At 35.8% G+C, this 14504-nt stretch overlaps 1 protein-coding gene across 1 annotated transcript; it reads left to right on the top strand.

Moving 5' to 3' along the window:
- The first annotated feature begins 3892 nt into the window (after positions 1-3892).
- Positions 3893-4855, top strand: LOC131395085 (olfactory receptor 5AL1). Its single transcript, XM_058526888.1, has one exon. It carries the CDS (start codon positions 3914-3916, stop codon positions 4853-4855), a length of 942 nt encoding a protein of 313 aa, XP_058382871.1. The 5' UTR covers positions 3893-3913.
- The last annotated feature ends 9649 nt before the right edge of the window (positions 4856-14504 follow it).

Here is a 14504-nt window from a genome sequence, read left to right as displayed (position 1 = left end):
GAAGTTAGAGGTATATATGACAAATGTTTTCTCAGTTTCTTACGTGGGTAACTGGTTGGAAGACAGCATCATTCACTGAGTTAGAAAATATATGCCCCAAGGCATATGAGTGGTATAGTATGGTTTTTTAATTCTCTTTTGAACATGTTAAATTTAGGTACATTAGTAATATCAAAATGAAGTTGTCTGGGAATCTATTAAATAAATATACCTGGAGTACTGAGAAGAAATATGGCCTAGAAATTTAGAATTTTGCATCACTACCATGTAAAGGACAATTGTTCCCATAACATTAGGTAAGAGTGTGAAAAGTGACATGAGTTGCCTTAGGAAAGATCTGTAAAGTAATAGTTTACCTAAAGCATAAACAAAGGAAGCAGAGCCACCAAGGAAAATAAAAGTGGATAGAAAGATTGGAAAACCCAGAAATTCTAGTGACTTGGAAGTAATAAAGAAAACCAATGGTTTTCATGATGAAAGCTGATGTCAATGGTGTCTAATGCTATAGAGATGTCATAAAAGAAATCTTCATTGTCTTTGGGACTAAGAAGCATGTTGGTGAAGTTGGAATGAATAATTGTGTCGCACTTATGTTGAAAACAAATTTCAGAATACAATACTTTGAGATTGTAGGGAAGGATGAGGTGAATGACTTTTCCAGGGTGTTTGGTACTTCAGGGATGAAGAGAAGAACAGAGGTTAACAGGTAAAGGTAAAGGAAGAGAAGTCAGACGTCACTGGTGAGGCTTTTTGCATGTGTTTTATTTTTAGATTGATGGGAAAGGTTGAATAAATTAGTCAAGGAAGAAGATATGGGAGACAAGAGTTTGGGAACCAAAATATAAGTTTAGATATTAGAAAGAGAATGCCCCACTCCCATCTCACCCTCCAAAAAGTGGAAAGGATAGATGTGGAATGAGGTAGTTTTGTGCAACTGGTGACGAGAAGTTGAGAAAGGTCCATTTTGGTACTTGAAGTCTTCCTCTGACGTTGGAATTGTTAGCAACTACTGAGAGTAAGGTGTGTGGTGTGGGGAGCATGAAAGCATCCAAAGGGTTGAAATAGCTACATACAGACTGGGAAAGAAAACACTGATTTGGGAAAAAGTAGATCCAGTAAGTGACTACTGGATTTTGAATGTGATAAGTTTGTAATGACTCATTTTTACCTAGATGACATTCTTGGTTGTTCAGGAATAATTGCAAAGAGAAGAATATTTCAGAATGTCCAGATTTTAGTATATCTGAAAGGAAACAGGGCAAGAAAGTTTTGGATGTTGGAAAGAGAGGTTGTCATAATAAATTACGGAGTCTAAGCTGTATAGGGTAAGAATGGAATAAAGGAGGTGACATAGATAAAGGATGATTAGTGGAGTGAGAGGAATAGTGACTTGAATAGGTTAATGAAAAGTCACAGTGTCATAACAGGTGAAAAGGAAAGAGCAGAGAGTTGTGGTCATAAGATAATGTTTTAATTTTGGATACTTAGCATTCAATCAATTTCTAGATAAAACAATTTTCAAAATGGAGCCATGGGCACGGACGCTCAAGTGGAATGGTGGTGGGGTCACTAATATCCAGATCAAGAGACTGAGAAGCCGTATTATGAAATAGATGGTGTGCATGGGCACCAATGACAACTCTGTGGAAGAGGAACAGAATGATCTCAGTACCAGCATCTTCAGTGAATCAGAGGGAGGGACCTGGCTATTCGTGTGACAACAGTGAATGTGAGTATAAGCCTGAAAGTATTGTTACAGCCCAACGTGGGACCTTCTGCTCTCTGCAAGACATGCCGATAGCCAAGAGACAAGGTGGTAGGAGCAAAAGGACTTTTTTATTACAGCTTGATAGCAAGAGAGAAGATGGCCAACTCATGTCCAAAAGAACCAACTTAAGGGGGCACAAAATTTTGCAGCAGTTATATAGGCCATTGGGTTATATGGAGAGGGTTAGGAATGTTGACCTTCTGGTGTTACAGACTGGGAGTGCCACCAGATCTTCCAGTTTTCACTGATGATAGCTATCAGCATAGATTCTCTGTTCTGGGGTCATCACATTCCTAAGGAACTCAAAAAAACAAAGTTATCGTCTTATTGCAGCTGGGAGGTACATGCACAAGCAGGAGTCGTAAAATCTACAGAGCAGTTAGATCTCCTGGAGGGTGCATAGCTAGCTGGGTTGGTTTGTCAGAGGTCATTCAAAGTTACAATAGAGTTTTTCTTTTCTACGACGTGGCTTCCCTCATGTCAACCTTGTCTTGAGCCGGTATCAGTATCAGGGGAGTTGACACAAGTGCAAGATGTAACAATAAATAAGGACAATGCTCCACACGAGAAGAAAGCCTTCTCTCACCTGCTAGACTTAAAATATGTGGCGAGCTTCAAATGGAGCAGCATACGGAGAAGTGACCTGGGGAGAAGTAGGTTTTCAAGGGGGAACCAAGTTTCAGTTTAAGGAAAAGAGAATAAAATGATTGAAGCTGTTGGAGAGTTTGGTAATCTCAGAGCAAGAGCTACACAAGCTCCAATACATCAGAGGAATATTAGTACTAGAAAGAATAAGAGCCAGGAAAGGCAACAATTTGAGATCACTAGTTAGTGAGGCAATGGAAGAACACTTCAAAACACTGCAAAACAACAACCTTCTACAGTCATCAGTGTGATGGGACCACACACAGGTTTCTGCAGAGTAAGCCTCAATCTAAATACTATTAATACTTTTAAGAGATAAAATTGATTTAATACACAGTATAAGATAGGCACTGTTCTAAACATTTGACATGGACAAAACTGTAGATTGCCTTTCCAAAATTGCCTTGATCTCTGGTTGATAGGGCAGTTCTTGCTTCTCTGAAAGGTGATCATTTCTATAAACTACAAATTGGTGTTAAGGAATCAAGGACTGGGTTAGTGAGTTATTCTGCTTCACCCGACACTAATAGTGAAACATGAAGAGGGCTTCAGCTCTCACCCTCTGTTTCCATATCTGAAAGTGAAGATGATGGCTATATTGCCAATCTATAGTGTTGATGTAAAGATATTCTGAGATACAATATTGAAAAAAGAAAATCAAACATATATCTCTCTTCTGTTCAAGTAAAGGTCATGAAAAACTGCTTCCATTTAATAAGCCAGAAACCTCCAGTTGGTATTTCTACAAACTCATCCTAGAATTTTTTTTCTTTTCTTGATTTGCATTTGGATGTTTGAAGGTTCATGATAGATGTGTTTCCTGAATCACTTATGTATTTTTAATCCTATTATGCGGCTTTCAAAAAAAAGACTATCCACATTCCTAAGGATTTTTTTTCTCCCTTTAATTTACAAACGCTACATAACAATCGAAGAAAAACTGGGAGTCATAGTAAGTAAGAGAACAAAATAAAATGAAAATTATCCTGAATATGTGGTATAGAGACTATCAATATTCAAAAAATTTTTGTGACCACTCATATTACTTCCTCTGGAATAAATATTTTTAATTTACTGCTTCCTCTTAATTAAAAATTTTCAAAGGAATTAGTACAATTTTTTTAAATATTCCAAGAATTTAAAAAATTATTTTTATCTGTGTTCAAATAACTCTCAATCTTTAATTTCTCTTATTAGAAATAGTTATAAAATGGATTACTCAGTTACATTAAATTTTAAATAAAATAGCATCTTTCTATATTTACAAATCATCATAGAGTTTCATGCTTTGGAATTTCTGCCTAGAACAAACCACTGCATTCTGAAACCAGAAGTAACGTGAAGATTCTCCTTTGATTGTGTTCGACATAAGATCATGGTGGGTCAGAACCAGCTCCTAACATCTGCTTGATTATTGCCGGTGGAGACAAGAATACTCAGAATGTTTGCTCTGGAGGCTTTTAAAATACGTATATAAAAAAAATCTTTTAAATCTATTCCATGGCCAAAGGCAATCATTCAGCAGTGTCTGAGTTTATCCTCGTGGGACTCACAGATGATGCAGAGCTTCAAGCCATTCTCTTTGCTGTATTCCTAGTGATCTATTTAGCTAGTGTCATGGGTAACCTTGGTTTGATTGTGCTGATCCAAATCAGTCCTCACCTTCACACACCCATGTATTTTTTCCTGAGCCATCTGGCTTTTGTTGATTTCTCTTTCACTTCATCTGTCACCCCAAACACGTTGGTGCATTTCCTGTGTGAAATTAAAAGTATCACATTTTATGCATGTGCCGTTCAGGTGTGCTGCTTCATCACGTTTGTAGTTTGTGAACTGTATTTGCTTGCAATTATGGCATATGACCGATATGTTGCCATCTGCAGCCCTTTGCTCTATGTCATTCTCATGCCTAGAAAACTCTGTTATCGAATAATTGCTAGCACATATGTTTATGGATTTGCTGTGGGTCTTGTCCAGACAGTGGCGACATTCCACTTGTCTTTTTGTGGCTCCAACGTGCTCAACCACTTCTACTGTGATGATGTTCCCTTAGTTGCTCTGGCTTGTTCTGACACTCACATCAAAGAATTGATGTTGTTAATCATTGCTGGGTTCAACACCCTTTGCTCTCTACTGATTGTGATAATTTCTTATGTCTTCATCCTCTTCGCCATTCTGAGGATCCATTCTGCTGAAGGAAGACAGAAAGCTTTTTCTACCTGTGCTTCCCACCTGACTTCCATCACAATATTTTACGGGACAATCATTTTTATGTATGTACTGCCCAATTCAAGCCATTCTCTAAATACAGATAAATTTGCTTCAGTGTTTTATGTGGTAGTGATTCCCATGTTAAACCCATTGATCTACAGCTTGAGAAATCAGGAGGTAAAAAATGCACTGAAAAGAGTTAAAGAAAGGTTGTGTTTGGCTATCAAATAACTGAAAACTCATTGGACAGGGAGTGATCGGACGACCATGAGTTGTGTTTTATCTAGAGTCACAATGCTGAAAAATGATAGAGCCAAATTCTTTAAGTGCTCAAATTCACTCAGAATATGTCTCACCAGCTGTTTCATTCTCGGTGATTTCTACATGAAAGCCATTTTGTAAATTTTGAGTTGTTGAATTGTAAAAGGAGAGAGAAAGAGAGAGAGATCTGAATCCTGTTTGATCATGGTTTCTTCATAATTAAAGAAAGAGAATTGGGAAATAGTGGCTTTACCTTAATTATGTGTCATACTGAGAAATTTGGGTAGTACTGAAATCAATCAACATCTGGGATCTTCTACTTCAAGCTTGCTGCACAGATAATTTGAAAAACATGTCGAAGTTTAAAAGCAAGGGTTTTGGGTTGTAACACTCTGGGTAATTTCCCTAACACTCCGCCTTCTGCATTCAGCTGGTAGGAGAGCACCAGCAGAGCTACCTGGACATGGAGCGTTTACTGACAGCAATTCTGTGTCAGTGTAGTCCCTTGGAGCCACTTCCCACCATTATAATTCATTGCCTAATCTACATAAATGTGTGGTTAGGAACATAGGCTCTACATTCACACAGTTTGGCAAACAAGTTTAACGTTTCCAAGTAGCAGCTGTTGTCAGTGGTAAATTATTTCACGTTTCTGTGTCTTGGTTTCCTCATCTGCAAAAGGCAATAATGGTTCCTTTCTCTTGGACTCATTGTGAGGATTAAATAAGACTGTAGTTCCTAGCATACAGCAAGCACCCAGAAACGTTGACTATCATACTTAATTATTAACTTTGTTATTAGATCCATGATCCTTTTATTTGGTTTCAGGTAATGGGGTATTAGCCTTTTTAGAAATAGTTGGCAGCATGATATGTTTCATTTTAAAATCAATGAAATGAAAACATAAAGCTAAGCAGTTATTTTTTGTGATCTTTAAAGAAATTTAATGCTTTTAAATATCTCTTTGGGTGTGTTTAGGATCATATTTTAAACTGACTCTTTTTAGGGTCTCTGTTACTGCTGTTAAAATAATCATCTCTCTACTTGAAAAAAAGAAGCCACTTTTGTTACCGTTAGTAAATATTACATTATAAACTATCAATTTATTTAGTTCTAAACTTTTCAAAGTAAAAATAGAGCCAGCATCTATTGAATGTTTTTCTGGGTGAGGTGCTGGGTGAAGTGCTTTAAGCGGACTGTCTCAGTTAACTTTCATAGCCCCTACTGAGATGGGTATTTAAAGAATAAGGAAATTCAAAACAGTTTATGTCATTCATTAACACACCTGTAGCTGTTAACTGGAAAAAAATAAGATTTGAGTTCAATGTTGTCCAACTATAAAGCTTAATTTTTAAATGAGTACCTTAAATTTCCAACTATACAAATTATACAACACTGGGATTAAAAGAAAAATGAATGATGATCCACAAAAATGTCTGCCAAAAACTAGATTTAAATTAAATTTTTCATAAGTTAAAAAAATGAATGGAAAGATATGTGAGCCTGAGCCTGGCACAGAAAGCGGATCCCCCATGTTGCTCACATAATCTGGAAAAAAAAGTAAAGGGAAAAATTACCACATATGGGGCAGAGGACCTTCTGCCTTTATCATCCCTTTGCCTATCAGTGACATTAACTTCAAATGTTTCTGAGAATTTCCCGTCTTCCCCCATAACCAGAATCACAGCTGTTTCTGTACAGTCTAATCATATTTCACTTTGGCACCTTGATGTCACAGGGTCCCATTTACTATTACAGTCATGTGTCACTTAACAATAGAGATGCTTCGTAAGAAATGTGTCATTAGGTGATTTCATTGTTGTGGGAACAATGTAGAGTTACTTACACAACCCTAGATGGTATAGTCTACTAGACAGCTAGGCTATATGGTGCTGATCTTATGGGACCACCATCAGACATGCAGTCTGTAATTGGCTGAAATGTCATTATGGTGTGCATGACTGTATATAACTGCCTTGGTTTAAAACCTAAGGAAAGGACCTTAATACACACACACACACACACACACACACACACACACACACACACATACACACACATACACTTTTCTCATCTATAAGTTGAGACTTTCTGGAGAAATTATCTCTAATTGTCCTCAACTTGTGTGGTTACTTATATAATAAGATGCCAACATTCTATGCTTAATTTAATTACTTACAAACCAAATTGAGTGACAAGAAGAAGGCCTGAGGAAAAAAAATAGTCTATAAATATGTAACTACTAATGGTGCTTCTTTGTAGATTATTTTCTAATATTAATTTGGTGAGTCAAATATGTAGAAAAAATATGGGCTCCTCTGAACTAATACATACATAAGAAATATAATTGAGAAAATATGAAGGAAATACAAGTAAGCATACAAAAAAGTGTAAACTAAATTCATCAGAGTACTTACATTCCAGATATATTACTGAAAATCTTATGCTTGTAAAACAAAGGATATCTTAATTAAATTAAAGCAAATTTTCAAGAAATTTTAAGTTCACATATTTTTAAATGATCCTTTTTTGAAGGTAAAATGGATTAAGGATCACTTAATTTATCTATTTTGTAAATCTTGATTTTCACGTATTAAACTTGAAAATGTGTGACATTTCTTAGTATTGATAAGAGGACTAAATGAGTTGATAAATGCTGAATACACAGAATTAGGCCAGGCAATATCAAACATTCAATAAATGTCAGCTATTCTTACTCTTAGGCTTATTCTTATTCTTGTTACTGCAGAATTTTTTAGAACTGGGTGATAGTCTTGTATTCAACTAAAGCATTTAAAAACAAGTTATACAGAAAGGGTGATTTTATTTTTAGAACCATTCTGTCTTCATTCAGGATCAAACTAGGATCTAGTTTGGCCCTAAAAGCTAAGCTGTAGTATTCTGTTACAGAATATCAATAATTTCGCAGAATGACAACAATAATTTCACAGAAAGAAGTTTACTTGGTAATGGTGATGAAGCAAGACAAAAACAGGATCACTCAGTAATAATGTCGGAGCAGAGATAAAATCAAGAACACTGTCTAAACCACAAAAATGGTGAAACATCCTTTTCACCTGCCTACTATGGGGGACTGCTCTTCTTTAACAGTTAAAGCTTTAGCTGTACTCCAATTTGTCCATGGTCTGAATAAGAACCATTAACATACTGAATCATTAAAATGCTGCCACTACCTGACTGCACCCACTCCAGAGCGCAGCCGTGCTCTGTTGAACCATACCGGAAATAACCACACAGTCTGAAATCCTGTAGCAAGCTTTCCCTAAGACCTCTTACTGAGATGTCCCTGTTTTCCATGGTGTATAATCTCCCTTGTTGAGACAAGCAACAGTAACACAACTTTGATTAGAGATTTGCCCCTGGTGGTCTTTGCCTGGAGAATATCAACAGATGAAATGGTGTGAAGTGTGGTATTTACTTCAAAATAGCTTTGGGGGTTAGCGGACGGGGTGAGAGGCATGGATGAAACATATCTGACCATAAATGCACACTTTGAAGACGGGCAATTGTTATGGGGGCATTATTATGTAAATTCTTCCAATTTTGTGTATGTTTGAAATTTTTCATTATAAAAATTATTATATAATAATTTATTTAGTAAAAAGATAAAAATTTTTAAAAATTCATAACTAGTTGCACCGATTTGGGGTTTGAAATATCAGTATATATCTATTAAAAATATTATTATAGAGGCCAGCAAATCTGCACAAATGAAAAATAAGAGGCATGGATTTTTGAAAGGAAGAAATAAAAGTTTCACAAATAATGTGATCAACAAAACCCAAGGAAATCAATGAATCGGAATAATGAAATTTTGCCAAATATGGCACCCCTGTATACTAGAAATGTAAAAAATTCAATGGGGAATAGCTTATTTATAATAGTATCAGATCTACTATTTATGTGTGTATTGAACTAAGACATATATTAAATATATTCAAATAAACAAGGCACTAACGAAATACAGCTTTGGGCTAAGAAATTTCAGGAACGTGGTAATATTCTACTATGTTGCTGCTTTTCTTTTAGGTAATTTTATTCAAATTAGTCCACTGTTTACTGAAAATATTAAAAACAATAACCTGTGTTGCCACTCCAGAGTTAAAAATGCCACTCTGTCCGAGTTCCTGCCCTCAGGTAGCTCATAGTCTAACAAGGGAGACAGATATGCAAAATATATATTATAATACAGCATGAAAAATGTAGCAGGGACACAAGGAAGGCACAGAGTGTACTGAGAAATAATCAATCAACATTCTTTTTTCCCTTTTGAGGGATCAGGTAAGGAGAAGATTGAGGGAATTTGGTGATAATCCTGCTACAAGGTTAACTTTTGAGCTTGTGTTAGAAGGATGAGCAGGACTTAGACATTATAGAGGGAGGAAAAGCTGTGGAAACGTATTTCGGTGACACAGAATGTGCAAAGACAAGAAGTACAGCCACAATCAATGAAGGAGAGGAACTGTGTGGTGGACAGAGAGGGAAAAAGCAGGAGAAGAAGTTAGAAAGACAGTCGGGGCCATGACCTCATAGAGCATTGTGGGTCATACTAATGAATTTGGACTAAATCGTCCACCTTGACTCTTGATTCCAGGTAACACATTCATGGGCTGTGACTTAAGACAAATTATTTAAATGCTCTGAGCCTCTCTTATCTGAAACGTGTTTCCTACATCATAGTGTTTTGTAAGGAATAATAATACAATGTATGCGACTTTTTTAGTACTTTGTCTGGCATGTAATAAGCACCCAATAAATTTTAGTCACTGTTATCATTCTACTTGTAATTATTACAGCATCAGCAATTTGCAGTAGGCAAAGTAATTTAATATCCATTATAGGATTAATCCTCAAAGTTGCCCTGTGCTGTAGCTAGTGTTTTTATGTCTTAATTGAGGCTCAGAATCTATGACCTTCCCAAGAGTAAGTGGGTAGATAGCAGAAGGGCCTGAACACAAACTTAGATCTGGTTCCAAATCCTCTTCTCTTCCCACTACGCTATCTTGTCTCCCAAGGGAAGATACTTCAAGGTAGGTGAAATAGCCACCCCTGAGGAATCAGATAATGAATGATCTCAACACACTCAAATTAAGCTGAATGTTAATTAGTCTCAAGTTGAAACTTTATGTTTGTTGAGATTGGTTTCAGTTAATATGTCCCCATGATAAAGCTGAACATCCAGTCCTTTTAATAAGGCCCCTTGAAACTGAGTAGCAAGTAAACCCACTTTTAGCAATGACAGTAGGAGATTCTGTTTGCAATGAAGAGTTTGGTAACAAGACCCAGAGAGACAGTTCATCACCAACACTTAAGTGAACTCTGACTTCAGTTTCTTTTTACTTAATGATCAGCAATTATTTAATTAAAATCAACAGACGAAGAATGGTAGCTACAGAAAATGACATTTTTCTTAATTTTCCCAGGTATTCTGAACTTTTGCAACCTGACTAGAAATGGAAAGGCTAACCCAATTGCTTCCATATTATGCAGTATGGGCAGGCAATAGGCCCTTGGGAACGTGTAAATTCTGTGGCGAGACTGCATATGAACCAGTACCAAATAATTTGGAAACATAATCACCGATTAAACTTTTTCAAATTCAATGTCAAACTAATACTTTTCTCACAATTAAGATTTTTGACATAGGCTATGAGCAGAAGGCCTTGTTAGATGCATTAAAGAATACTTAATGGATGTTTAGTCCTTCCCTGAATAAAGAAATCCAAAAGAGTCAGCTAAGTAAAGGTCTACTCAAAGGAAAATAAGATAAAAATAGCAAATTTAAAGTATACATATTAGCAACATAAGAACAGAACATGCCATGTGTGCACAGTTTGAACGTAGGTGACGGTCTGTGAGTTGGAATAATTAGACAAATTATTGGTTTCTGTATACCTTCAGAATCTGGATTATTAACTGAACTATGATAAAATGCTTATAACTATAGTTTGATCATTTTCTAGAAATGAGCCAGGACAAAAATTTCATAACAGTGCAAACATTATATTAAAAGATATCAAATAAGTCACTCCAGGAAAAGTAAAAAAGGAAACTCACTTGAAGAAATAAATCAAATTTTCAGTTTAAAAGTATCAGAGAAATAATTGCATATGTGTGTGTGTTTAAATAGAAAATTAAGGAATTCAAACAAAGGCATATGCAGCGTATTATTTATGCATAGCCATAAACATCTTTGTAGTTAAGAAAGATTGAAATTAGAAACATTAGGAATTAAGTACCAAAATATTGGGTTAAAAAAAACCCTTATGTAAATTGAATTGGAAGTAAAAATAAAAAGAAAAATAACTCAATAGAAATCTCTTTTGTTTTTGCTGCTTTCTCTGTAGTTCTTGACAGAAACTGGGGACTCAATAAATTATTGTTGAACAATAAACAAATGTCTCAGAAAGTTTTTGTCAATTTGACTCCCAATGGTGCCAGGTTTATTATTTTAAAATCATATTTTCTCTTTTATGTACATTAATTTAATCATTAGCTAAATATAAATATAAAATATAAATTTCACGAATAATATACATTTTACTAATGATTAAGTAAATATACATAAAAGAGGAAACATAATTTTTACAGAATGAGCTTAGCAAAGTGAAAAGAATATATAATTATCCATGTTAGTGCAGAGAAAATGGACACTCTTATGGCACTGCTGGGAGTCAAAATTATTGAGTCTACAGTTTGTGTCAGGAACTGCAGATCAAGAGGCTAAAATTTGACCAAAACTTCTGCCCACACAATAAATAACAAAGAGACGACAAGCAAACTAACCAAGTAAGATATTATATAGTCATAAATGATATTGAGAAAAAATAAATCAAGGAAGGAGGTAGCAGTGGTAGTCATTAATGCTTATTTAGCACTTAGGACAATCCAGACATAATTTTACATCTTTACAATCTTTAACTCATTTAATCTTCAAAGCAGCACTTGAGGCAGGTACTATTACGATTTTTCCTTTAAAGATGATAAGAACAAGACACAGGACACTATGTGACCAAGTACTGTCATGGCACATAATGGCAGGGCCAAAATTTTGACCCGGATCATCTGGCTTGAGCGTTCTCACACTTCACCACTGTGAAAGTGTCCAGGGGTAAAAGAGTGGGCCATAAAGATATCTAAGAAAAGATATTCCACGTAGAGGGAACAAATACAAATGACTAATGCTGGAGTGCCCGGGAGTATTTGAAGTCAATGTGGATAGAAGGACGGGAATGGGGGAGATAGAGATGAAGATAGCTGAGGTTAGAAAGCTAACAATGGCCAGATTATTACAGATCTTGTGGGCCTTTGTAAGAATTTTAGATTTTACTCCGGGTGAAATGGGCAACCATTGAAGGATTCTGTGCCAAGGACTGAGATAACCTAATTCACTGTTTGAAAGAATTACTCTGTGTTAAAAAAACTGGAGAGGGAAAGTATGGAAACACTGAACCTAGTGAAAGGATGCTAGATAAGACTACAGAGTAACATTTTATGTAGTAAAAGTAGTTGGATTGGATACATTGAAGGTAGCACCAACCAGAATTCCTACCAGATTGGGTGTGGGATATGAGCAAAAGAAGTCAAATGTCACTATAGGGATTTTGGCTGGAGCAACCACAGAGTTTCCATGTGCGAAGATAAGAAGAGTTTGAGAGGAGCAGGCTTGAGGTGCAGAGGGGCAGGATATTAGGAACTCAGTTTTGGACACTGAATCTAAGATGCTTAGTGCACATCCAAGTAAAGATGTCAAGTAGGATGTTGAATGTGGGAGTCTAGAATTCAGAGGTGTGTACTGGGATGAAATGTTTTATTTGGCATCATTGACATATAAATACTATTAAATGGTATAAAACTGAATGAAATTAATAAGTGAAGGAAGATGTATGGACATAAACAGACAAAATGACAGAGGTCTGAGCTTGTGGCTCTCCAACATTTAGAGGTGAGTGCAATGAGGAGGAATCAACAATGAAACTGAGAGGGACATCCAGGAGGAGAATCAGGAGCGGGAGATTCCAAGTGAAGAAAGTTAATCAGGAATGATTAACTCTGCAAATATTGCTGATAGATTAAATAACATGACCTTGATAAGGGGACTTTCAGCAGAAAAATGGGGGCAAAATATTTACTGGAATGATTTCCAGAGAAGTGAGAGGACATAAATTGGAGGCAACATGTTAACACAAACAACTTTCCAAGAAACAATGCCAGAAAAAGATAATTCAGCAATAAGTAAGAAGATTTAAAGTACACACATTCTCTTCTTCAACATTTCTATCTTTTAGTATTTTTTCTTGAAGATACTGGACCATTCTAAACAAATCCTGAATGATAGAATTAACCACAGCATTATTATTTTAACTAATTAGCAACAAATCACAAAATTTTAAAATGGGAAATGTTACAGATATATTAGAAAACATGTTTTGGGGAGAATATTGAATAGTGTGTAAAATCCCGATATATTGGTGGTTAAAAAATGGAAATTATAAGCAGTAAATTGTCATGTACTCTATGAGCCCAATTTAATAAAATGCCTAAAAATATGAAGGAAAAAACACAAAAAACCTTAAAGAGCTATTACTTCTAGTGGATGATTTATATATTTTTTAACCTTCTTTATATATAAAATTTTATAATCAGTGTACATACACTTTATTTATATTCTGGAAAAATATATATATATTTTACAAAAAGAAAGGATATATAGAAATGCCCTGTACCTACCAAAATTTCTAAAACTCCAAGGTTTTTATGATATACAGAAGCTGGTTGATATTATTAAGTTATTTTAGTAAATAAGAGGATATTTTTAAACTTTGTTAACTATAAATTAATAAGAAAGAGATGGACTATTAAATTAATAATATTAGAGGCTGGCCCCATGGCTTAGAGGTTAAGTGCGTACGCTCTGCTACTGGCAGCCTGGGTTCAGATCCCAGGCATGCACCAAGGCACCGCTTGTCCTGCCATGCTGAGGTGGTGTCCCACATACAGCAACTAGGACATGCAACTATGACATACAACAATCTACTGGAGCTTTGGGGAGAAAAAGGAAAAGAAAGAGGAGGATTGGCAATAGATGTTAGCTCAGGGCCAGTCTTCCTCAGCAAAAAAAAAAAAAACAGAGGAGGATTGGCATGGATGTCAGCTCAGGGCTGATCTTCCTCAAAAGAAAAAAATTAATAATAGCAGAGGAATTAGCTATTTGGACAAACAAATAGATTAGATCCTTGCCTCAGATCGTACAACAAATTAATACCAAGTGATTTTAAAAAGTTAAATCTTAACTTTGTTGACGTAAATAGTCCATAAGCAAACTGAATCAAAATTAGGGTTATTTCATTATGAGCCAGATCTGAGGACCATATAGCCTGGTAGAGTTCTTTCACAAAGGAACAGAGCACTCCAAAGAAGTGGGGTGTACAGGGTAGTTATATACCGTCAAAGAGCATGTATCACACATGATTGGAATGCCCTTTTACAATAGTCATGAGATTGCCTAGCCAGTACAGCGATTCACACAACAATTGATGAACACAGCAGGTAGCTGGTCTGTGGTCTCGAGCTGGGTGGTCACAGGGTGAGCGAGGCA

This window comes from Diceros bicornis, chromosome 31, assembly GCF_020826845.1.
Source record: "Diceros bicornis minor isolate mBicDic1 chromosome 31, mDicBic1.mat.cur, whole genome shotgun sequence".
Taxonomy (NCBI): Eukaryota; Metazoa; Chordata; class Mammalia; order Perissodactyla; family Rhinocerotidae; genus Diceros; species Diceros bicornis.
Note: the sequence above shows the minus strand (reverse complement) of the source record. Positions and strands in the feature narration are given on the sequence as shown.